Source organism: Vombatus ursinus, unplaced genomic scaffold (assembly GCF_900497805.2).
Source record: "Vombatus ursinus unplaced genomic scaffold, bare-nosed wombat genome assembly UNPS02005264.1, whole genome shotgun sequence".
In the NCBI taxonomy this organism is placed as follows: domain Eukaryota; kingdom Metazoa; phylum Chordata; class Mammalia; order Diprotodontia; family Vombatidae; genus Vombatus; species Vombatus ursinus.
Genome location: NW_020945042.1, coordinates 203923 through 229261, shown reverse-complemented (window position 1 = coordinate 229261; position 25339 = coordinate 203923). Strand labels below are relative to the sequence as shown.

The window sequence follows — 25339 nt, the reverse complement described above, 5'->3', positions numbered from 1 at the left end:
TGCCTCGGGAGGCACTGACCATCTCTTCCACTGCTGGCCTGCAGGCACAGGCTGAAGGATTATTTGTGGGGCTTGTGGAGAGGATGTTCCTGCTTAGGTTTCTTACAGCTCATATTCTCTGACAGGCTCGGTAATTGACTTGGCCACTGGGTGGTGGTGAAAGGGACAGGGAATAATCAAAGCAAAGATTGAGGTTTCAAGTCTGGATGATCAGAAGAATGGTGGTACAGACAATGTACGTAGGAAATTTAGAAGAAAGAGTAGTAGGGGCTGAGGAATAAGGCAACAGATAAGTTTAATTTTTTAAATATTAAGTTTGAGGAATTAGTTGAACATCTATGTGAAGATGTCTGGTGGGCAGTTGAAAATTAAGCACTAAGAACTCTTGGGAGATGTCAGGTCCAAAATCATAGATATAGGAGTTATCCAAACAGTGTCACAGAAGCCAAAGGAGGGGAAAGCAGGAAGACGATTGGGATGGTTAGTGTCAAATGCTTTCAGAAAAGTCAAGGAAAACAAAGATCGACAAAACGATGTTGATGAACAGATAACAGAATCAATGACAACTCTACTAAGAAGTGAAGCAGGAACATCAAGAGATGATGAAAAGTCCATCGGGCACAGAAGAAAAAAGGCCAGCACTCTGGGCCAAACTCTGACACTAACTAGTACGATCTTGAGCAAATCAGTGCAGCTGCCAGAGGCTGATTCTTCTTATTTATAAAATGAAGGAGGTGAATTAAATCATCTTCAAGGTGCTTTTCAAATTTAAAATTTTAGATTTTTTGAGATTTAGATTTTAAGGCAGAGCTTTTACTGAGTTCCATGGATACGGCTATTTTTTTTTTATTAACTTGTCTTTGCTCCAAGTAACAACCGAACACCTCAAATTTGAAGCTGAAGTGACTTCAAAAAAGATATCTCTAATGAAGATCTTATACTACTATAAAGCATTTCTTACCAAATCTTCTTGGCTTTCACTTACCATAAGCAGTTCCTGGGCCAAACTCATTCCCTGCATCAATCATGAATTGCCCCAAGAGTTCTTGGTGGTTTATACGAGTTGGAGCTTTTCTATCCAACTTCTCATAAACAAACTCTTCTATTCTAGCATCTGGGGAAAAGTTAATATTACAAAATACATTTAAAATACTATTTTTAGTTTAGTAAACTACTTTTGGAAACATTTTATTATGAACTATGCCCTCTCTTCAAACAAGTATGAAGCTACCACCACATATTAAAATATAGAACTTACTCATTATGAAAAATAGCAAAACTATCTTATTTGACTACCAAAATACTAATAGACCAATATTCTTCCTCCTAAAGGAGTTTATTTACATTTTTTTAAAATCAGGAATTAAACTTATTAAAATAACTGGACGCTAAAATTATTTTAAAAGGTAAAATTTTTCCTAGGGTTGTATGAGAGTCCTATGTGATTTTAAGTTCTTAAAAAGTTTGGTAGAAACAGTTACTTTCAAGTATAAAATTCCTTTTTTCCATTTAGATTTTTCTTTCAAATCTACTAAATGTTTGCCTGTATGCTGGATTTAGAAAACATAAATACAAGCTATTTCTAAGTTTAGAAGAGATACACTGTTAGAGAATAAGAATAACATACAAGTCTCTTCTACCTTAAGCTAAATCTCTGCTGGGCCTAGCTGAAAGTCTCCCAGAGTTTAAAGATTAAATATAGACATGAAAGTCTGTAAATGAGCCAGTTCAGACTGAAGTGACAGTGATCTGATGCCAGCAATATACTGTCATTATGGTATACAACTGACTAAGTTTAATTTAGTTGAGATGAAGAAAACAACTTCACACTGCCTATCTGCCAGCAAAAACTTACTTCTGTTGTGTGTTAATACTAGAGCAATGATGATTTCTATGGTAGATTTTACTGCATAATAGAAAATATTTCAGAGATATTTGTGATCTGGGAGAATAGAGAGGTATTTACATTTCAAGTACTGAATTTAGGACTAATATACACTTTAAGTTAAATTTGATTAATAGACTACTGTGGCATATTAATAAAAATTAATTTTAAAATAGTAAGTCAATTGTCTACTTGGTTTTGCATACAAATAAATGGCTATAGGATTTTCTTACTAGGGATTACTAACATATATATTAGAAGAAATTCTGCTATCATAAGGGAAGGCACTGAAATAAAAATGTCTATTTTTTCTTTCCTTCCTTCCTTCCAAACTATGGGCTAAGACCCTTAGAGGCCTTAAATGGGTCCCCTTACATGACAGATGAACTACATAAGCATGAAAGACTAAACATTTCTCCAGAGAAACTATCCCTCATTTAAAGAAATGTCTGTTAAGAAAAAAACCAAAAATCCAAAACACTTTGTAAGCTAAATAAGAAAAAACCTAGAACCATCAGTAGTTATTTCTTATAGCTTCTGAACTTGATGCCCACATGGTAGTAATAAATTCTAAGTCTAAAATTTTAAAATCCAGATAAAATATCTAATAATAATTTCATGACATTTTACAGTGCTGTCAATATGTCATGGTGGAAGAGGGAGAATTACGCAAAAAAAAATTCGCATGGCTGATTCCCATCAACCATTTGTCACTTGTCCTCTTTTTCTTCCCCCAAAAAATGATATGGTGGATTGAGTATTTTTGATTGGGTGTTAAAAGCCCTGAGTCTTAATTCTGGTTCCACTGCCAATAAGCTGAGCAACACTGGCCACGTCTAACCTTTCTGAGACTCAATTTCTTTATCTGTAAAATAGAGATAAAATTACCTGCTCTAAAATTCTATGTTTGGAAAAATATGAAGTAATTCTAGTGTACTGTATTTTATCTGGAATAATTCAGAAACACTTCTTTCTCTAAACAAACAGAAGGATTTATTTTTCTTTGTAGCCTTTCCAATCATATGCTTTTTGAAATTCATTGAGATCACAGCCTGAGAAGTTAAGTAATGGAGCTTGATTTTTTTTTTTTTACATTTTAGGGTACTGAGCTTAACTTGTATTTTATTCTGATTATACTCAGTCAAACAAGATTCCAGAAAGTCTTCAAATACTATCATTATATGTAAAGGTTTTGTACTAAAGAAAAATGTAGAATAATCCATTTCAATCAAAAACAAAAGACAAAATTTCAAACTGTTAAAAGACCCATTAAAGCTAATTAGAGGGGTAAAAAACAACATGTAGCACAAGTAGTACTTTAAATAAAATTGCCAAATAAGACCAAGCAGAAAAAAAGGTTCCTTACTAGGATTTGGCTGCAATAGCACCTCAGTTTGCCTCATAATTTTTTCTGTCCAGTATTTGGTGCAGTCAGCTTTGCTAAGCAGGTTCTCTAAGTGAGTATCCAATTCAGTCTTCTCTGCCTGACCAAGCTTTTCTTCTGTGAACTGTTTTTGATAAAGAAAAGAATAAAGTAATTATCCCTCAAATTGAGTTTAAAAAATGAGTAATTTTATAGTCAGCAATACAGGCAGTCCCCAACTCATAAACAAGAAGTATTCCAAAAGACTGATCATCTGTAAGCTGTTTGAAAATCAGGGTGTATAACACAGAACAATCCTTAATGGCCAGACATCCTGACAACTTAACAGACTGACATGATCACTGAAGGGGGAAGTTAAGTAGAGAGGGAAATCATCAGTGTGGGAAAGAATACTAGGAAAGAAGAAGGCAAAGGTCCTAAATGGGCCTGGTCTATAAGCTTTCACCAGGTCAAATAAGTATTATATAACATCTGATGAGCTTTCTTTACCTACTACTCTATTGCTTTCTAGGCTTCCCTCAATAGGAACCCACAACTTACATCTCCTGAGTTATTTTATAAACAGTTTATAATTTATAAACAGTTACAAACTGTTTAGCCCATAAGCATTAAGCTCCACTTTGTACAGTGTCCCAAAGGTGTGAAGACTAAGTCACCTGGAACACCCTGCATGTGGGTGCTATACTGGAAAGCAGCAGCCAGGAACCCTGCTGTATTGGGGAGCTAAATGCTATTTACTGATTCATAACAACAAAATTACACATATTTAGTGCTTCACAGTGTATAAGCATTCACAGCCACCATGCAGGTAGGGAGTATACTTATTGTGATGCCCATTGCACAGTGAGGAAAAACTCAATCACAATCACATAACCACAGGCACATATGGCTCATTTCATCAGGGGGTGTGGGTGCATCCAGAAATGTCATTTTATCTTTATGGCAAACAATGATCACAAAGAACATTTTTATTCAAACAAACTAAAGAAATCAGAACTTAATTAAATACTTTTCAAATAAATAAACTTTATTTAAAATGAGAAAATACCATTTTTGGAGACATTTGGAGGGAGCCAGGTTCAAAACCACTATCCTGGGCACCCTTAAGGGTGTGCCTTACATCTTGTATGCAATCCTTTGCACCTATCTACTGTCAGGGTTTGGAATCTTCTAACTCTGTACTGGGTGTATTTTCCATTATACCATGTTGGGACCCTTCTTGATTCCTGCTACTACCTACGTCATGGAAGGGATTAGGGCAAAGTGGGGTGACCTTTCCCCCAGAGTAGGCAGGGTATGTCCACACAATCCTGGGCCACTGGGCAGTGCTGGCAACTTGAGACCACTGTGGCTCCCTCCCACTTCTAGGATTAACCTGAAAGGTCATATTTTTATATTCTAGAAATTACATTAAGCTTAATAACTAAATTCCTGGTTATTAGGGTTCGGTACAGAAATAGTGATATTTGCTTAACTAGAAATGACCACTAATAGTTTTTATTTTAAATTATCCTTAAATTCAAAAGCCATTGTATTCATAAGTCAAGGCTAAGTTTTCTTTGTAAAAATACTTTAAAGCCCAAGAAATTTGAGAATTCAATATTTAAGGAAGTAATTTTTTTTCTCACTTCATGAACTTTGTCAACATGGATAGGGAAATCAACTTACCTAATTACTCTACACTTGATTTTCAAGAAGGCACTGAGTTTTCCTTCATTATATGCTTAATCACTTAGTCGGGGAAAAGAATATATTAGAAGGAGAAAAAGATTACATCTGCCTGGATTAAAGGAGTTAATTGATTCCAATACTGGACTTCACACACAGATCCTCTAGAAGTCAAGACTTGGGTCAGGTTCCTGTTCTGACACTACTTTATTTGCATGACCTCGTTTGTGTAATTTAATCCTCTTTGAGTTTTAGTTTCCTCACTGGTAAAACAAGAATAACACACCTACTCAGGCAATAAAGATACTATGAAGATTAAATGAAATAATTCATGTGAAAGCATCGTGTAAAGAGAAAAGAGCTATATGAGTTATTACTACTATTGTTATTAGACTGAGAACCTAAGAGAAAAGAAACCTAAAAAGCAAATAAAACAAAAACAGAAACTGATTGGATTTATACTCTCCTGAGTAATTTCCCTCTAAACAAGAAAGCACCACAAAAAGTCACCATAAGAACCTAGACAGCATACAGGCATATAAGAAAAGAATAATGAATTGAAACATTATGGGATTGAATCTGCCAATGATATTTACGCAAATTTTTATAACAGCTAGTGGTAATTTCCTACAAGATATTCTACTCTGTGACTTCAGGATTTGTGTAGTCAAAAGCAAAACAAGACTCCCATGAGGAGAAAAAAAGGGGGAGCTACTTTAAAAGATAGATGGATGGATCCATCCTAAGTGGATTGACAAAGATCTCACTGATGAACTACTTAGTTTTATAGGAGGAAAAATGCTGACACATAAGATAGAAATAAGGAAAGGTAATAAAAATGAATTTCATTCCAAAGACCAAAAGCTACAAGAAAACCAAGGCTGACAGAGAGACCTGGGGCTAGGGCAACTGGGTTTAAATCATGGAGTAGCCCTGGGTGACCTGGGGCCAGTCACTTAATCTTTCAATCTCCTCATCTGTTTAAAAAAAAAAAAAAGAGGGAGGGAAGTGCAGGGGAAGGAAAAATCACTTAGAGAATCATGGATCAGAAAAGGAGGTGAGGTGTATAGTGAAAGAGAGGGGTGACAAGTGACAGGTCATCAGCCTGAGAGCCTCACTGACCTCATTTGGGTTTAAAAAATTCTTGAGTGGAAGAATGTGGATGAGAATGTGTGGAAGGATTGCAATCTGATAAAGAGGAATCGACATCAAGGAGATCACATACTCATCCAGGAGAGGTATAGAGTGCACCCCCTCTGACACTGCTACCATGTTGGAGCAGACCCTTATCATCCCATGCCTAGACTACTGGAAAAGCTGCTGGGGAGTCTGCCTTCCTCAAGCCTCTCTCCAGTCCACTCCATCTTCCATTCAGCTGCCAAAGTGATTTTTCTAAAGCACAGATCTGACCATGTCGCTCCCTACTCAGTAAATTCCAGTGGCTCCCTACTATCTCCAATACAAAATCTTCTGTTTGGTATTTAAAGTTCTGCATAACCTAGCCCCCACCTCCACTCCAGTCTTCTTACATCTCCCTGCCATGTACTTTTCCATCCAGTGATGCTGGCCTCCTGGCTGTCTCACAAACAAGACAGTCCATCTCTCCGGCTGTCCTCCATTCCTATAATAATCTCCTTCCTCACTTTAACCTCCTGGCTTCCCTATTTTTCTTTAAGTAAGTTCCAACTAAAATCCCATCTTTCATAGGAAGCCTTTTCCAGCCCCTCTAACTTCTAGCTAGATGGTGCATCAGATACAGTGCTAGGCCCGGAGTCAGGAAAACCTGAGTTTAAAACCAGCCTCAATCACTTACTAGCTGTGTGATCCTGCGCAAGTCACATAACCTCTCTTTGCCTCAGTTACCTCATCTGTTAAATGGGGATAATAATAGCACTTACCTCCCAGGGTTGTAGTGAGGATCAAATAAGATAATAATTATAAAGTGTTTAGCACAGTGCTTGGCTAAGTGCTATATACATATGAGCTATTATTATTTTAGTGCTTTTCTCATTTAATTCTTTCTTATTTATCCTGTATAGGGCTTGTCTGTACACACGTGTTTACCTATTGTCCCCCCATTAGATTTTGAGCTCCTTGAGGACAGGGACTGTCTTTTGCCTCTCTTTGTAAAGGCCTGGAACATAATAAAGCTGCTTAGTAAATATTTACCGCCTGACAAGTCACTGGTCATGAGTCATTGGTCATATATTTCTTGCTATATCCCAAAATATACCCACATGCTTTCCTATTTCCACATTTCTGCTTATGTTATCCCCTTCTGTTGTTTAGTCGTTTCAGCTGAGTCCAATTCTCTGTGACCCCTTTTGGGTTTTTCTTGGCAAAGATACTGGTGTGGTTTGCCATTTCCTTCTGTAGCTTATTTGACAGATGAGGAAACTGAAGCAAATAGGGTTGAGTGACTTGCCCAAGGTCACACAGCTAGTGTCTGAGGCCAGATTTGAACTCAGGAAAATGAGCTTTCCTGACTCCAGGCCAGGCGCTCCATTCACTGCTCCACCTAGGGGCCCTCTACCTGGAATATAAATATACATCATCCTCTCCCTCTTATCCCCACCATCTTCAGCTGTCAAAATTATAGCCATTTTTTAAGGCACAGCTTCAACATCCTTTATCCACAAAACCCAATCTAATACCACATTGCCAAGTATCTGTTGGAAGTCCTCACCTTTTCCCAAAATGGGCTTATCTTAACCGTTTGATATTCTCTTCCTCACAACTTCCCTATTTCAGTTTAGGGAATTCCTATCCAAATAACCCTGTCTTAAAACATCTGAGTGATCTTATATTCTTCCTGTCTCTAATTAATTGCCAAGTCTCATCAGTTCTGTCCCCATAGTACCACCTGCATCCCTCTAGCCTCATGGTTCTCCTTGCTATTGCTCAGGCCATTCAGACTTAGATTTCTGCAGTAAAGTTCTCCACAGTCTTCCTACCTTCAGCTCTCTCTTCTACAACCTATTCTTCATGTAGCTACCAAAACAATGGTCCTTTTATACAAGAACTAATGGTGAGGTTCACTCCAAGGGTAAGACAGAAAGCATGGTGGTCATGACAAGGCTCTGACCCATCACAAAGAATTAGGAGGAAGCAGAGGAGCAAGGAGGTTCAAGTTACATATCATTGGGAAATATCAGTTAATCACATGGTGGAGTGGAGGATAAGCAGTAGCCCATCCATGCTCCCCTGGGAGCCTTGCAACATCAAGAAAATTTGAGGAAGGCATTCAGCACACTGGATGGACATCCAATGTTGCCATTATAGGAAGGAGGACAAAGATGAGTGCCATAGTGTCGGCAGGCACGGACAAGGTATAATCAGTATTACTGGAGGCAATATCCACACGAGAATAAAAAATCCAACGGAGTACTAGACTGGAGTGTGCAGGTCTGATCATGCCTGCTCTTCAAAAGCCTTTAGTGGAATGGAATAGAATAGAAAGGAAAAGCATTATTAAGCATTTACTACTGTCAAACACTTGGGATACAAATAAAAGAATGAGACTTTTAAGGAGCTCACCTTCTAGTTGAGAGACCACATTAAGGAATGGCTCCTCAATGTCTTAAGACTAAAATACAAACTTATCCCTGTATTTCAAGACCCTCTACAATATCTGCAATCTACCTTACCAGTTGTATTTGCTCTGCCTTTCTTTTTTTTCCCATCTAGTCAAAGTGTTCATTGGTTGTTCTGCAGACTCATTTTTTAAAAAAATATTTTGGTAGGAAAATAGGCTTTGATAAATAAACTACTGTAGTCATGATTTATACTGTTTTCCTGGTTCTACATCAGTTTATACAAGTCTTCTCACATGCCTCTAAATTCCTCATATTTGTCATCTTATAGCACAGTAATATTCCATTATTCATATATCCTAATCTATTCAACCACAGGGAGGTAGAGTGATACAGTGGAAAGAAGAGGGGGTTGATTTGGAGTCAGGATTCTGGTTTGCATTCTTGTTTTGACCTGTAGTACCTGAGTGATATTGGGAAAACTGTTAAACCTCTCTGGGTTACAGAGGTGGACTAGATGACCTCTAAGGTCCCTTCCATCTCTAAACCTGTGATTGTGTCATCCACTCCCAATTTATGGGCATCCACTTTTTTTCCCCTACCACAAAAGTGTTGCTATGAATATTTTACTATATATGGGACTACATCCAAATCTTTTAAATTTGTATATGTAAAAATCATTTTAGCAATAGACATTTTGAAATCAAAACAACTCATCTTTATTATGATGTATGCAATCTCTTCTATAGACTGAATGTGTTTAGGAAATGAAAGTATCCTTTTAAGTCAAAAAAATATGTGGTTGATTTTAAATGGTTATATTCGGGAAGGGCTAACATTTTAACCCAGCAATCTTATTTTCTTGTACGGAGTCAGAAACTGAACTAGATGACCTTTAAGGTGTCTTTCTAGCTCGGAGAATCTATGATTTAAAATTTTCTCTTTTTTTAATAAACTGAAGCCTATTTTAAATGTCTTGGGGGAGGTCACTACTTAAAAGGACTCCATGGTGACTGCCCTCCTATCTCTGCCAATTTATCTTTTGTGTTCAACTAAATTCATATATCATGTCTGTCTGGCATTCTTTTTTTTTAAATATACAATGATACTAAATTAAATCAAGGTCATAAAAAAATCAATCTGACAAACTTTGACAAAAACAAAACAAAAAACAGTTGCTTTGACAACTGTTTTGGACCACAGAAAACAAGAGGATTTTTCATTAATCAGTTCAATGTTTTTCCCAAGTCATTAAACCTCCTTTTAATGATTGCAGAAAATATAAGATCCTACTACTTGGCTATCAAAAAGTAATTGATTTAGTAGAGCCAAAATACAGTCTTACAGCTCTTTTCCAACTAGGTATTTTCTACACATACTCTAAAATCATAAAGGATTTCTTAACAGATACAGAGATAATAGTGAGGGGTGATTCATCAATCACTTATATCATATGGGGCATAAAACAAACGAGATGTTTATCTAAGGTGCTTGTCACTGTCAGGAAGGCTGTCCAATGCAGAGCCCATAAGAGGCATTCCTTATAGAAAGTAAAGTCCTCCAGATGCTTGTTTATAAATATTTCATTGACTGCAAGTTCTGAAACAGTCCAGAGCCTCCTAAATGAGATTTAGAATCACTAAGAAGTGGCCTAACTATCCAAACAGTAAATACCTAGTGAATGATAAAGTCTCTTGCCCAGAATATGATATTTAATTGCATGAATAGCCCACAGAGTTTGTCTATCAACTGTTTTGTCATTCATTTTTGAAGAGGACCAATGATTACAGGGTGATGTCTTGACTTGTGCCTGAAACAGATTTAAGTGAGGCAGAGTTGCACAAAGTCGTCAGCCTCACTCTCTCTTCCAGTTATAGAAGAAAACGGCTAGACAAAAGTCAAGAGGACTAGAGATGACCCAGGATGCAGTGGATGACCTTGGTAACTTCAATGTTCCAACAAATTCTAAGTGCTCCACAGCCCTTGCTTCAGCCGCCTTCATCGCCCCTAGAACAAACTGTTCTCATTTATCTGTTCCACCACATCTTCACATAGATATCCCCCTAACTTTCCGATGGGTTTGAGGCTGGTCAGTTACCCTGAACCTGGTGTAACCATCTGTCAAAATGGTTTACTGGGTGTGGCTGCTGTGCGTATTAAAGCTTCGTGGATCCACAGGTGAGAGTTGAGTGCCAAGTAGACACAGGGATGAGACAGATCTGGATGAGCAGCTCTGGAAAGTTCTTGGCAAGTCCATGTACCAGAGGTGCTAGTCTTTCAGTATATGTTATCTTGAATAAAGATGGACTATAAGTTGGGTCCAATGAACTGGGCCCAGAATTGTGTACAAATAAGAAAATGAGTTCAACTGCAGCACTGTCAATGATCCTAAGCTTCTTCCCAAAACAAACTCCCATTTTTTTCAAACCAATTTTTTGGTACAGTTACATGGCTATGAATCAGGGGGATTACATTATTCAAAGGTTCACATAATTATGATAACTGAAAGGGCAATGGAAAGTGACATTGTAGCCATAAATAGACTATGGAGTACTCTAAAACAGGAACAATACACATATGCAGTCTAAGTCAAAGAAATGTATCAGAACAGGAGGCAGTCTGGTCATGGAATGAGAAGTAACAGGTGTACACCCCACACATATTGCAATTAAGTTAAAACGTCCCAGCACATTGGGTTGAGGACGTGGACACGAGTAGCATGGGATGAAGACAAGTAGACATACTACAATTTACTGTTTGCAGGGAGCAAGTAGCCCACATGGTGAGATCAAAGAACCGATCCAATGAAGTTAAAAAGAAAGTTGAACTTTTGTTCTATCAGTGTGAGATTGGGGAAAACATTACAAACTTTGCAGTCAGAAGTATTGTATTGTGAAAAGTGAGCCTGGGGTGGGGCTCTGGTTCTGCCACTTCCTGGATGGCTCTAGGCAATCACTTCACCTCGTTGGTTCCTTTCCTCCTCTGTAAAGTGAATGAGCAGACTAGATAAACCCCACCATCTCTTCCATATCTAAAACAGTCTCATCTTATTTCAATTCAATTACAGACTCAGCTTATGGTATATCTTGAGTGCCTGATATCTAAACTAAATGTAAATAACACAAGATTTATTCAACACACCACCTGCCTTAGCTGCATTTCACCCTAATCTACTCATTCTGGGTTCCCGTGAAGCTATAAAGCAAAGAAACATGAAATCTTAAGAATTAAAAGTTATGGGGACCCAAAGGCAATGGAAAGACACATAGCTGGCCCACGGAGATTGCAGCACATTACCAACTATGGTTTGCATTACCAATAATGACAAGAAGTGACATTCAAGGCATCAACGACAGGTATGAAGAGAAAAGGAGGTAACTTGGTCATGCAACAAAAATAAGAGGTGGATAGCCCAACTGCTACAATGTTAGCCCAGAAATATCCAAAGAGCCAGGTAAAGGCCCTCAGAGAGTTAGGTGGATTATCTATAAGATAATGGGAAAGACACACACAGGTGAAAGAATGGCATTAAAGCAAATAGAAAGCACTTAACAAATGTTTACTGACTGATTGCACTGGTGGAGTGAACTACAACACTTATAAAATCATGAATATAAAAGTACCAAGAATTAAACTGTAATTTGTTCCCTGTTGTTATTTCACTACTACAGTGAAAGAGGATAAAGTGATTAGGTAAAAGCAGCATTCTGATTTATTCCTCCACACAAACTCTTGTAAATGAAATGTTGCTTTAGCAGTATACCTAACTACAATGGCTAGAGAGAGTAGAAAAAGAAGGAAAAGGGAATGAAGAGACTTTTTCAGGACACAGGAAAAGCCAGATAGAGATGTTCTTTTGAAAATTTAAACACATCATAAAGATAAAAAGCACCTAAAATTTTTTGGTCCTGGCCAACCATATTAGAGTTCTCTATAAAAAAGTGTGTGGCCCACTAGATAGACCATGAGACTAAGTACATTTATCCTATTCTCTGCTTCACACAGGGCCATGATAAAATAAAATATATAACTTCAGCGAGCAATACATTTAATGAAGGAGGGAACACTACCAATTCCACGAGGGAAGAGCAATCTTTTGAAAGAATCCAAGTTTGTTAGAGGATGGATACTATGAAAATTCTGATATAACTTACTATTGGAAAATCAAAAAGATTTCTAATTGCATAATTAGACAGGTATTAAACATATATGATGCTCTACGTTACTTTTCTTTTAGCCCAGGCCTGCACAACCTGCAACCCGTCAAAGGATTTCGGGCAGCCTGCAAAAAATATTGAGGATGTTTTCCTCTACGTTTTTCATGGACTGCCCAAAATCCTTTGGTATGTCACAAGCGGGCCACAGGCCACAGGTTGCACAGGCCAGTTTTAACCCATCTTGGCAACCCAGGTCTTTATCTTTAAATTATCTAGATTTCTGTTTTCCTACTCAAATAACTTGATATATTTAATTTTTAAATTAACAAATCAGTGTTTAAGCAATATATAAATAGTTGAACTGGAATGGAAGTTTCATAATTTCCAGCACATTTTTTATTCTGGGTACAGTATAAAGTAGTATTTAAAATGACAATTAAAACTTTGATTATTTCATGAGGTGTGTAGGCCACGCTCACTTCATTTCTGCTCCGTGGTTCCTCTCCTCACCCTCTCTATATCTCAACTTCCTACCCAGTAGCCCCCTTTCACAGGCCCATCCAACCACACTCAGCTAGAATGTAAACTCCTTGAGGGTAGGAACTGCCTTGTTTGCTTAGCACGTTGTACACTAGCACATAGGAAGCATTTAATAAATCCTCCATCCTTGCCACCACTTTAAAGCATATTAAGGGATGCCTTAATGAACAGAAATGGGCCTGCATAAGGAAGACCTAAAGGAAGACCTAGATACAAGTTCTCACTGATACTTACTGTTTTGGTAATAATCCTGGGCAAATCATTTAACTTGTCAGTGCCCCAGGGAACTCACTAAAATTACAAAATGCAGATCTGCACCAATAGAGGGGTTTCCCTATTCTTCCCTATTCCCTTTTCAGTAGACTGGAAATTCTCTATTCTAAGGAAAGTACAGTTGCAGAACAAAAATTGGATAAGTAAATTTTCTCTCTGGACTTTTTCTAATTACTTTGTTATAAAATATCAAAATTAAGCATAATTAAAAAAAACACAAAACAAAACCATGAGGCTTTCAGAAGGCAAATGTAAGAAGCAAGATTCTTATACACATTAATTTTGGTCCTTTTAAGAAATGAGCAGAAAATTAAGTATCTTGTGTTAATTAAGGAATAACCACATACAAAATGGAAGCATATAGTATGATATTGAGCCTATATGACGTTGCCCAATCAGTGATGCAGGTATTTTCCAGATATCCCAACACAAAAATATATGAAGAACTAAACAGATAAGAGTTATTTAGACCATATGAATTTTATCCATGATGTACTTTATATATAAGAATGGGAAGGGAATGGAAACGTTGTTAATCCTACAATCTCTAAAAGAAGGGTTCTCGAGGAGGCTTGAAAGAGGAAAGGGAGAGTACTTGGCAAAAGGAGAGAGGAAATAAAGTCATTCTGAACAGACCAACAGAGAATCAAAACTCACATTAAATACCAAGATCATGCTTCTTAAATTCTTAATCATGGAAAGCCCTATTTCTTTCAAAGGGAATTTGTACATAAAGTAGTTTGACTTCAGAATGCAGTGTGTATTAGAGATCTAACAAATATTTTTAATTAATTAATTAATTTTTAGTTTTCAGCATTCACTTCCACAAGTTCTTGAGTTTTAAATTTTCTCCTCCTCCCTCCCCTCCTCCTTCCCTAAGACAGCATGCAATCTGATATAGGCTCTACATATACATTCCTATTAAATATATTTTCACATTAGTCATGTTGTAAAGAAGAATTAGAACCAATAAGAGGAATCACAAGAATGAAGAAACAAAACAAAAACAGAAGAAAAAAACGAGCAAATAGTATGCTTCAATCTGCTTTCAGACTCCATAGTTCTTTCTCTGGATATGGATAGCACTTTCCATCATGAGACTTTTGGAGATGTCTTAGATCCTTGTATTGCTGAAAAGAGTTAAGTCTTTCAAAGTTAGTCATTGTATAATGTGGCTGTTACTGTGAACAATGTTCTCCTGGTTCTGCTCACTTCACGGAGCATCATCCATAAAAGTCTTTCCAGGTTTTTCTGAAGTCTGCCTGTTCATCATTTCTTATGGAACAGTAGTATTCCATTACATTCATATACCACAACTGGTTCAGCCATTCCCCAATTGATGCGCATCCCCTCAATTTCCAACTCTTTGCCACCACAGAAAAAGCTGCTATAAATATTTCTGTATATGTGGGTCCTTTTCCAATTTTTATGATCTCTTTGGTATACACTCCTAGAAGTGCTATTGCTGGGTCAAAGGGTATGCACATTTTTATAGCCTTTTGGGCATAGTTCCAAACTGCTCTCCAAAATTATTGGATCAGTTCACAATTCCATAACATTTTTTTTCTGAAATACTCCACACAAGTAAATCAATCAATATTAACTGCCTACCATGTATCAAGCCCTGGGAATAAAGACAAAAATGAAATGATACCCATCCTCACGGAGCTTAATGCGGGAGACAAGATGTATATATAAGTATATAAAGAATATATAAAAATGAATGCAAGGTGTTTTCTTTTACAACATGGTTAATATAGGAAATGTTCTGTATGACTACACATGTATAATCTATATAAAATTGCTTGCCTGCTCAAGGAAGAGGGGGAGAATTTGGAAATCAAAATTTTTTAAAAATGTTAAAAAATTTTGTTTATATGTAATTGAGAGAAAATAAAATAAAAATTAAATTGAAAAAATGAATACAAGGTAGTTTGAGGAGAGAGGGTCAGGGGAAGGGAAAGGGAAAGAGGAAAATCAGGAAAGGGTTCATACAGAAGGTGGTATGAGTGAAATCTTGAAGGCAATCAGTCCAAGAAATGAGGGCGCAGAACATAGATCCTTTGGCTATCCTGCCTTTTTTGTGGTGGTGGGAAGGTTGGGAAACTAGGTTTCCCAATCTTGTCCTGACTGGAAGTAGTGGAGCCTTCTCACTGCTCATCAGCACATAAGCTTTGACCAGCTCATTTTCTTCTCCAGGGTGCCTAGTGCTGATACCTGATCAGCTTTATCCCTCCTACAGCTCAGACCCCCAACTTTAAGTGATCCCATTGCCTCAGCCTTCCCAGTAGCCCGAGCCACTACACCTGGCCTCCTGATATGGTTTTAAAATGAAAATTCTGAAAATGAATGACTATGGTTTACAAGGCACTCTTCTCAATATTATAGCAGAAACAAGGAAAGAAAAGACCCATTTTTGACATTAATCTTATAAGAGTTTTAAATGATAGTTCAAGATGATAGAAAAGATCTCAAGTTTGCACCAATAAATTATAATATGGATAATAATGTTCACAGGAAGGACAGAGTACTTCGGCCTAGTGTGGTCAGGAACAAATTTATGGAAGAGATGGTATTTTTTGTTTTTGTGAGGCAATTGAGGTTAAGTGACTTGCCCTGAGTCACACAGCTACTGAGAGTTATGTGTCTGAGGCCGAATTTGAACTCGGGTCCTCCTGACTCCAAGGCCGGTGCTCTATCCACTGTGCCACCCAGCTGCCCCCATAGATGGAATTTTTTTGCTAGGACTTAAAAACATGTACCAGATAGTGGGAGAAATAAGGAATCTGGGCTCCTTACAAATTCTGGTTTATTGCTTATTCTTATCAATACTAAGAGATACTACTTGACTTTAATGGAAAATTCTTAATATTGAGGTAGATGAAAATTTGTTTTCCTTACTACTGTTTTTATAATTTATCTGGCCAGATACAGTTTTCAAGCTTTAATTGCAACTCATTAGACTGTGTACATCATTACAGGCTAGATGAACTCTAAGGTCCAATCCGACTCTAAATCTATGATTCTATGACTTGCTGTGATTACTGATGTCAATAAAGTGTAGAATGAGATCTCAGTTACTGACTAAGTGCTGTAACTGAAATAAGCTTCACAAAGCAGTGTTTTGTCTAAACAATCAAGCACAGTATTTTCAGTCTCACATGAGGTATGGTCCCAAGATCTCTTAACTCTGGAAAGTGCTAAGTTTTATTCTTAAAATAATGGATCCAGTGATATTAAAATTTTTTTGATCTGTTTATATTGATTTAGTATAATATTTCAAGAATTACTCCTAAAAACGTAAATCCAAGTTATTGTTATAGAATGGTATCAGTGACAGGTAAAATAGACTTCAGTATAAATAAAGCTCACAGAAGCTCTTTTCCTACTTTCTTTAATCGCTACTTCTTTAAAGGCATACTATCAAAACTTCTAGACTTTACTGTCTGCCTTCGGAAGTGAGGATATTAAATTCCAATTGTGTCTCCTTAGGCTACCACTCTATGCAAACATATCAAACCAAGTCACTCCAACTGGAACTGAGTATATGGAGAAAGACAACGTTAAATACAGACAGAGATTAAAACTGCATTTGGCACTTAGAGGTTTGGCCAACGTACAAATTGACCTAGTGGGCACTTGGAATTCTGGTTTATTGAAAAAAGCATCCAGTTAGTTAAACCTTTTTAATACCTACAATACAGCCTGAAACTCTCTCTCCCTGATTCTTGCCTGCCTGTGGAAAAGTATTCCTTCTCTTCTCTAATTTCCCTGCATGTTGAGGCCATGTATCTTTACAAGGAAAAGTGTCAGAAGACTAAGGTTCAAGTTCCACCTTTGCCACTTACTTCCTTTGGGCAAGGCATTTAACCTCTGCTGGGCTCCTTTCTGATCTGCAAAAGAAGGAGGTAGGACCCCATACCCAACTGTCCATTCTAGCTCCACTCTTCGATACTAATATCTGGTTCGTTACCAGACCTTATCTATCATCATTATGTATGCACCAGTCACAAACCAGTAGAATAAAGTTCCTTGAGGATAAAACCTGTCTTTTTTATCCCTTATATCTTCAGTGACTACCACATAATAAATGCTTAATTAACATTTGCTGATTTGAACAACGAATAAATTTGACTAGTCACTGACCTATTTATCAGGTAAACTTCCAAGAAACAATGAATATAATTCCAACTGAAATTAGATGGGTCAGAAGTCTCCTGCTTTTAACAGACACACAGTTACAAGCAACATTTTAGTGGCCTAAATAGGAAACGTGAATTTCTCAGTTAAACTATAAGGTTCTAATCCCAGAAAGCAAATCAGACAACATAAACAAATGTATAAATAATTCTATTGTATCCTGTTTTAGGAACATAAGAATACACATTGGATGAACTAGACTATTCATCAAGTACCCTTTAAAGAAGGGGAATTACAGGTATTATAGGAGATCAAAACAAAACATAACCAATGAAATCAGTTCACTGGTTTACAAAATGGCCAGCATTAAGAAGAATTAAGAGAAAATGATCAAGCACCATAAATTTAAATTTATTTACTCCAAGTCCTCAATCACTTCTGGTTGTAAACGTGAACACAGAAAATTTACTCAACCAAAAAAACTCAATCTCAAATTATGACCTGTTAAACTGGGGCTAATTTTAAAAAGAAGCTACTGTCACTAAAACTCAAGGTGATATGGTTTAAAAATACTGTCAAGAATCATACATAAATTTGATGTCTTAGCAATAAAAAATTTTTAAAGGTATTTAAGGGAGCAATTACGGCAGTTGCCTCGGTAGGCTTTGGAACCTAGAGTGTACTCATTTTTCAAGTGTAATTTTTTTTACACAGTGGTAGATCTTTAAAACTTAGGTGTTAGTTAGATGGTTTCCAAGAACGTTCTAGTTCTACACTTCTTCACTAGCACAGTACAAGAGAAAGTGCAAAGGTTTTCTAAGTGAATCCTGACTCCGCAGCTTACACCGGCTGTGAGACCTCGGTCGGTTTCCCATCTGCACAGCGAGGGCGTTGGCCTGGATGGCCCCGGGGGCCCCCTCCAGCTCTAAATCTAGGATCCTGCTAAAGAGGTTAGCTTACTCCTCTTGCTTTTGACACCTCTCCTGCTGGCTAGCCCGCCTAACCTATTCCTGTTTAAAAAAAAAAAAAGTTCCTACGAACAACTTTGAAACAGAGCTGGGGTCTTTTAGTCATGGACCCCTTTTCTGAAAAACGTTTTTTTTTAATGTAGAAAAATATATGCAGCATAACAAAGGAAACCAGTTATACTGAAATGGTCCTAAGATAGATCTTTTCAGAAGTTCAAGGACCTTAAGTAGAGATCCCTCGCCAAAGAGAATCCCTCCCAGGTAAGTACCGGCCGAGCCCCAGGACGGGAGGCTGACCAGTTGGGCCTCAGGGAGCGGGGGTTGGGAGAGGGGTGTCAGCCCCGGGGGGGGGGGGTCACGGAACCAGCCCCGGGGCACACCCCCTCGCTCGTCCCCAGCTCAGCGCCCGGAGAAGTGACGAGTTGGGGACGCGCGGTCCCAGGCCACGGGCCTCCGAGGGCCGGGGAGGTCAGGAGGTCAGGCCCCGGCTCGGGCCTCGTTCCTCCCCAGCTCCCGCGGCCCGCGGGGAGAGGAAAAGGGCGAGGCCGCGGCTCCTTCCGTTACCGTCCCGCCCCCGCCCGGCCCGGGAGGGCCCGGCTGTCAGCGGCGGGAGGCGGGGCCTCGGGGAACGGGCCGCCGCGGGCCTCGGCCTCCCGCCCGCCCGCCCGTCACCCCGCCCCGGCCCGGCCCGGCCCGGCCCGTGCGCTACCTGCACCGCGCGGCTGAGGAAGGTGCCCGCGTCCGCCGCCAGCTTCTTCACGTTGAAGTCCATGATGCTCAAGCCGGGCCGAGCCGGGCTGGAGCCGGAGCCGGGCAGAGCTGCCGCCGCCGCCGCCGCCTGTGAGGGAACGGGTCGAGGAGCCGGGGAGGAGGGGGCGGGGCCCCGTCCGGGAGAGGAGAGGAGAGGAGCGAGGGGAGGGGAGGGGAGAGGAGAGGAGAGGGCGGGGCTTATCTTGAGGAGGCGGGGAGGGGCCAGGAGGGGAGGGGAGGAGGAGGGAGCGAGAGAAGGCGGAAGGAGCAGTGGCGGGGGCGAGGCCTAGCCTGCTGAGGAGGAGAAGAGGAGGGGAAAGGAGGGAAGGGAGGGAGGGATGTGGGAGGGGAAAGGGGAGGGAGAGAGGAGGGAAGGGAGGGGACGGGGGGGCGGGGCTTAGCCCGCGAAGGGAAGAAAAGGAGAGAAGCGGAGGGGAGAAAGAAGGGAGCGGGGAGCGGTGGACGGGGGCGGGGCCTAGCCTGGGGATGTGGGTAGGGGAAGTGAGGAAAGAGAGGGAAGGACTGGAGAGAGACTGGGAAAGAGCGACGGAGGCTGGCGGGGGCGGGAAGGAAGCGAGGGGGTGAGGAGAGGGAGAGGGGGAGGGGTGGGGCCTAGCTCTCTAGGGGAGAGAGAGGAGGAGAAAAGAGGGAAGAAGGGGAGGGGAGGGGTGGAAGAGGGAAGGGAAGAAAGAGAAGGGGAAGGAGAGGATAAGGACTGGGAGAGGAGGAGGAGCGGGAGGGGGATGGAGGGGGAAGGGAGGAGAGGGGAGCAGACGGGGGCAGGGAGGGGAGGAGGGGGGGCGGGACCTAGTCTTCTACGGGGAGAGGAGGGGAAGGAGGAGCTAAGGTTGGGGGCGGGGCCTAACCGGAGGCGGGGGAGGAAGGGGCGGGGCGTGGCCCAGGGGGGCGGGGGGGCGGAGGAGGAACGTGGCTCTTTGTGGGGGAGGGCTGGGGTGAGGGATTTGGAGGGCGACAACCCCCCACTTCCCGGGGGGCCGATGGCTCGGGGGTAGGGTGGGCTCCCCCCACCATCCCACAGACACCCCGGTAGACGACTGACTAGAGAGTGACTGTGGGGTTGTGCTGGGATGAGACACGAGGCCAGCTAGGCCGGGAGGCCCGCGGGCAGTGACTAATGAGGTTAAACAGAGAGACGTAGAAGCCGGATTTGGAAGGGACGCCCCAGAGACCAGGAACCACCGACCGACCGCCGCCGTGTGTGAATAGGAGACCCAGGCTTTTCAGACGGAAGGAGCGAGAGACTGGAGAGCAATTAGGCCATTACCGCAGCAGAGCTCGCCGAGCTGATGAGGGCCCGAGCTCGGGTCATCTGGTGTGGGAGAAAAAGGCGCTGGGGAGGTCCAGTTGACAAGACTTGGCAGTCTGTTAAAAATGGTGGGAGGGAGGGAAGAGAGCCCGAAACGACTAAGGGTTTGAACCTGGGTGATTGGGAGGATGGGGGTGCCTCAATAGAAAGAGGGGTCAATGTAAGGGGAAAGATGGAGTTCTGTTTTGGACATGTTGAACTTGAGATGCCTGTGGGTCATCAAGATGTCCAGCAGACAGTTGGAGATGCAGAGAGAGATGGACGATGCTATTTAGATTTTGTAGTTATCTGTGTAGAGGTACGGTAGTTGGACTCAATCATAATTGAAGAGGTGCCCAAGTCAGAATGTACAGAAAGAGAGAAGAGGCCTCAGTCCACAAGTGGTCATCCCACCTTTGTTTGAAGATTTCTTGCAGCAGAAGAGAACAGATTGCTTCCCTAGTCAGCACATTCTACTTTTGGATCATTTCTAATTGCTATTAAATTTTTCTTTCAATTTATCCTAAATCAGCCTTTCTACAACTTCAGTCCATTCCATCTACTTCTGCCATCTAGAGCTGAATGAGTCTAATTCTAAGTATTTAAAGACAGGACTATCATGTGCCCTTCCAGACTAATCATCTCTAGTTCTCTGACTTGAACCTTATGAGGCATGAACTTGGGCCTTTCACTTTCCTCCTCTTCCTGCCTCCAGAGGTTCTCAAGTTTATCATTGTACTTAAAACATGGCATCCCAAACTGACCCAGGGATGGCCTGACCAGGGCAAAGAACAGTGGGACTGTCATCCTTCTTAGTTCTGGCCTCTCAATGCATCCTAAAACCACAAACTCCAGCCTCCAGTACTTACTGGTTATTTCACTAGGAGCAAATCAATGAGTTGTAGTTTCCTTATCTCTAAAATTGGTATTCCTAGAGTAACCATCCCGCGCTGTTGTTGTGAGGCTCAAATGACAATGTATGAAAAGTGGTTTGCAAAGCTTAAAGTGTTGTCAAGAGGTCAGCTATTTCTTTTCTTTTTCTTCTTTTTTTTAAAATAACTCATATCCCAATGATGATTTGTACTACCTGGACAGGTTTCCCTTATAAAGTTGTTTGTTTGTTTGCTTTGGAGACCAAATGTAATGCTTTATATTTTATCCAGTTGCGTTTCCCTGCAGTAGTTTTGACTTAATGTTCTATCTTGCTGGTCACTGAGCCCCACAGAGAATGGCTGACAGATTATGCTATGTTGAGACACAGACACAGAGAAGCACATCAGGGTAAGTGCAGGGCAGGAACCTTGCTATATACAGAGAGACAGACACAAGCATGGTCTTCAAGTAGTTGGAAATAGGCATGGACAGTTAGGTAGCTGGATTTATAAAGCACATTTTTCATAAGTAGGAAGTTTCTGCTCCTATCACATATTTACCATATGCAATTGAGAGAGAAGACTACTACACTTTAGGGAGAATGATAAAAATTAAGACAATTAGAATTGGAAGAGATCTTAGAGATTATCTAATTCAAATGCCATCTTTGTATAGATGAAGAAACTCAGGCCCAGGGAGCTTAAGAGACAGTAAAAATTCAAACCCTCTTGAATCTCTAATTCAAGACACAGCGCTCTTTCCATTGGCAAATGGAAAACCTTTCTAACAATGGATTGGGAGTTAGTATCCTGGCTTTGATCTAGAAAAAGTCACTCTCCCTGGATGACTTCCATACTTGTCCTGTGCCTTCAAGCTTCAAACAAAGGTACACAAAGAAATATGAGAGCCAGGGTCAACCATAGGTGTTCAGAGGAAATGGAAAGGCCAGGGTCAACCACAGGTGTTTAGAGAAATTTGATTAGATCAGTCAGATGCAGTCTTTAATGGAATAAAAGGTCATTCTTAGAAACAGGTTCCAGTTCCACTTGGAAGGTGGGAAAGGGGAAAAGAACTGCCAATGCCTCCATATTTTTCCTTAGCACTCCAGCAACTTTAGCAAGTGCCCATAATAAAATACAGTCTTATGCCTTGTTTCTCGCCCCCTTTAGGCTTCATTTCTCCAGGCTCCCTAGAAGCATGGGTTTGAGGAAGGGAATTGTAGATGTCATTTTTTCTAGCCAAGTAGCTCAGCTGCTCCATAAGAACAAGGGAAACTCCCCACAACCTTCCTCTTCTCTTCACTTAGTCTCCTTTTTAAAGTGCTCTGCTGCATCTCCCCCCCACCCCATCCTCAAACCATGTAAAACCATGCCTCAGGAGATGAGCAAAAAACTTCAAATACCTGAATTCCCTGCAGATCCACACCATTCTTTGTCTCTCTAAAGCAGATGTTACATTATACAACACATTAGTAAGTGTCCCTTTGTAAAAAATGAATTAACATCAACAAGTTGATCAATATTTGGGAACACATCAATGTTGGCTTGAGTGACAGTAATAGAACCTCCCCCCCCCAAAAAAACAGGCAGGTTTACTCCCTAGAATCTTGAGAGACGTAGTAGTTGGCTGCCGTCTGGGCACACAGCCTGCCGATGAGAGTGAGACTTGGGATGAGTGAGCCTAAAGGGGATGCTATAATAGTACAAATTACATTAGAAGGACAAATATTTGTGTACAGGACAAACAGACCCATCTCATTCTCCTGTCACTCTCACGCCCTTATACAACCAGTTTTATCACTGAAGAGTAACTTGGTTTTCCCTACCCACCCTGTTGTCAATATATAATTCTTAGAGAATTTTCATACTTACAGAATCACATTTCTTCTTCCTTCCACCCAGCTGATAAAAAAATTCTATCTCATTACATTAGCGAGATATAGGGTAACTATTGGTAAGTCATTTAGTTGGCTGTGTCAACCAATTAAAATTTTTTTATTAATAAATTTTATTTTGCCCTAAGAGACACTTCCCAACAAACTCCCAAATGAACCCTCCCACAAAATACATTCCCTGAAGAGTACTTTTTACTTTTGTAGGTTATTGATTATTAACAGAAATGAAGGATTTGTGCTTCAGTATTAACAACTTGGTACCAATATTATCTGTTGTATTTGACCTGAGTTTTGTTGCTTTTTAGTTTTGTCTTTCTCTACATTGTGTGGTCATTGTGTGTATTGCTCTAGAGGAGTAGGTGATTTAGGATAGAGCCTTGGGAAACACCTACAGTTTAGAGGTACAGTATGAATGATGAGCCTGCAAAGGATATGGACAAGCAGTTTACAGGTGGAAGGAGAGCTGTGAGACAGTAATGTCAAAAAATCTCAGACTATCCAGGTGAGAAGGTTGGTCAACAGTGCCAAAAGGCACTAGAAAAATCAAATGGGATGAGGACTAAGGAAAGACTATCAGATTTTGCAGTTCAGAGATTATTGGTCACTTTGCTGAGAGCTATTTCAGTTGAACGATGAGGTCAGATGCCAGATTGTAAAGGGTCGAAGAGTGAGAAGAAAGGAAAGGGAAGCAACAAGTATGGGCAGCTTTTTATAGGAGTTTGGCTGAAAAAGGGAGGAGAGCTATTGTTTTTGTTTTGTTGTTTTTTTTTTTAAGAATGGGGGAGAGTTGGACATCCTTAAAGACTGTAGGGAAGGAACTGTAGCTAGATAGAAGTTAGAAATTTGAGAGAGGGAGGTCATTGAGGGGACAGTTTGCTGGGGATAGGAGAAGATAGGATCAATACATGTAGAGTTCTTGGCCTAGGTCAGAAGAAAGGTCACTTCATTGTTAGAGATGGTGGTTAAGGATGAGAGAGTGGGAGATGATGTCAAGAGACTTTGGAATGAAGAGAAGGGGTAAAGGAGGAGCACATGGTGACTGGCCTCAGTTTTTTCACTAAAGTAAGAGGCAGATTCTTTAGCTGAGAGGGAGGACAAGGAAAGGTTGGAGTAGAGAAGAGAAGGTTTGGAATAGTTTCTGAGTAGAGTGGCATAGTAAATTAATTAGGGAGGAATAAAAGAATTGCTTTGCTTTAGTGAGGGCCCCATTGAAATTGCATAACTTGAAATTTATAGTTTATAGTATACTCAGCACAGTTGTGTGATTTCCTCCAGTTTCATTCAGCAGCCCTTAATTAGGAGTAGAGGAAGCATATGGCAGGGTGAGAGTATTCCAGGCTGGGGTTTGGGAAGGGATGAGTAGGGATTTGTGAGTTGATGACAGTGTGTAGTTGTGTGGATTAAAGGGTCAAGATTAGGAATGACTTCAGAGGAGGAGTAATGGCCTGAGAAAGTACTTAGGGGTGAAAGGGCTGGAGGTCAGTACTACAAAGACTAGGTTTAGAATGGGTGAGACACTGGGAGAGATGGAATGATAGGAGATTATTATCAGATAGAGGAATGCCCAAGTTTTACATAAAGGAAGTAGATAATGGATAATGGTGAGATGTAGGGTATGGCCATCCCTGTGTCTTGCAGACTGGAGTAAAGGAAATGTTCCTTGTTGTTCAGTGACCTTTGATCAGGTAAGGAAACACAAAGCATACTAGGCAGCCAGGGATTTCAGGTTCAATCTCAGGCTTCTCTAGATAAGCACATATTCTCACTTCTGTATGCTTGTAACTGTCGTGGCTGCTGGGAAGAGGGAAGAGAAAGTCTCTTTCCCTTGCTGGAAGTCCAAGGGAGAGCTGGCAGAGTTCCAAGGGGATGAAAGAGAGAGAGAGAGAGAGAGAGAGAGAGAGAGAGAGAGAGAGAGAGAGAGAGAGAGAGAAAGAGACTTTTTGCAGCTCTTATAACCTACTAGGGGAG

At 40.4% G+C, this 25339-nt stretch overlaps 1 protein-coding gene across 1 annotated transcript in view; it reads right to left on the bottom strand.

The window, feature by feature from the left end:
• Positions 1 to 21411, bottom strand: part of LOC114030761 (endophilin-B1-like) — a 46345-nt gene extending 24934 nt beyond the window's left edge. Inside the window, exons 1-8 of the mRNA XM_027845639.1 lie at positions 21369 to 21411; positions 20584 to 20628; positions 20165 to 20535; positions 19683 to 19918; positions 19497 to 19592; positions 19258 to 19453; positions 3252 to 3393; positions 986 to 1114 (exon numbers count right to left, since the gene is read on the bottom strand). Coding sequence (XP_027701440.1) covers positions 986 to 1114; positions 3252 to 3393; positions 19258 to 19453; positions 19497 to 19592; positions 19683 to 19918; positions 20165 to 20535; positions 20584 to 20628; positions 21369 to 21411 — 1258 coding nt within the window. The remainder of the gene's footprint in view (positions 1 to 985; positions 1115 to 3251; positions 3394 to 19257; positions 19454 to 19496; positions 19593 to 19682; positions 19919 to 20164; positions 20536 to 20583; positions 20629 to 21368) is intronic.
• Between the last annotated feature and the right edge of the window lie 3928 nt (positions 21412 to 25339).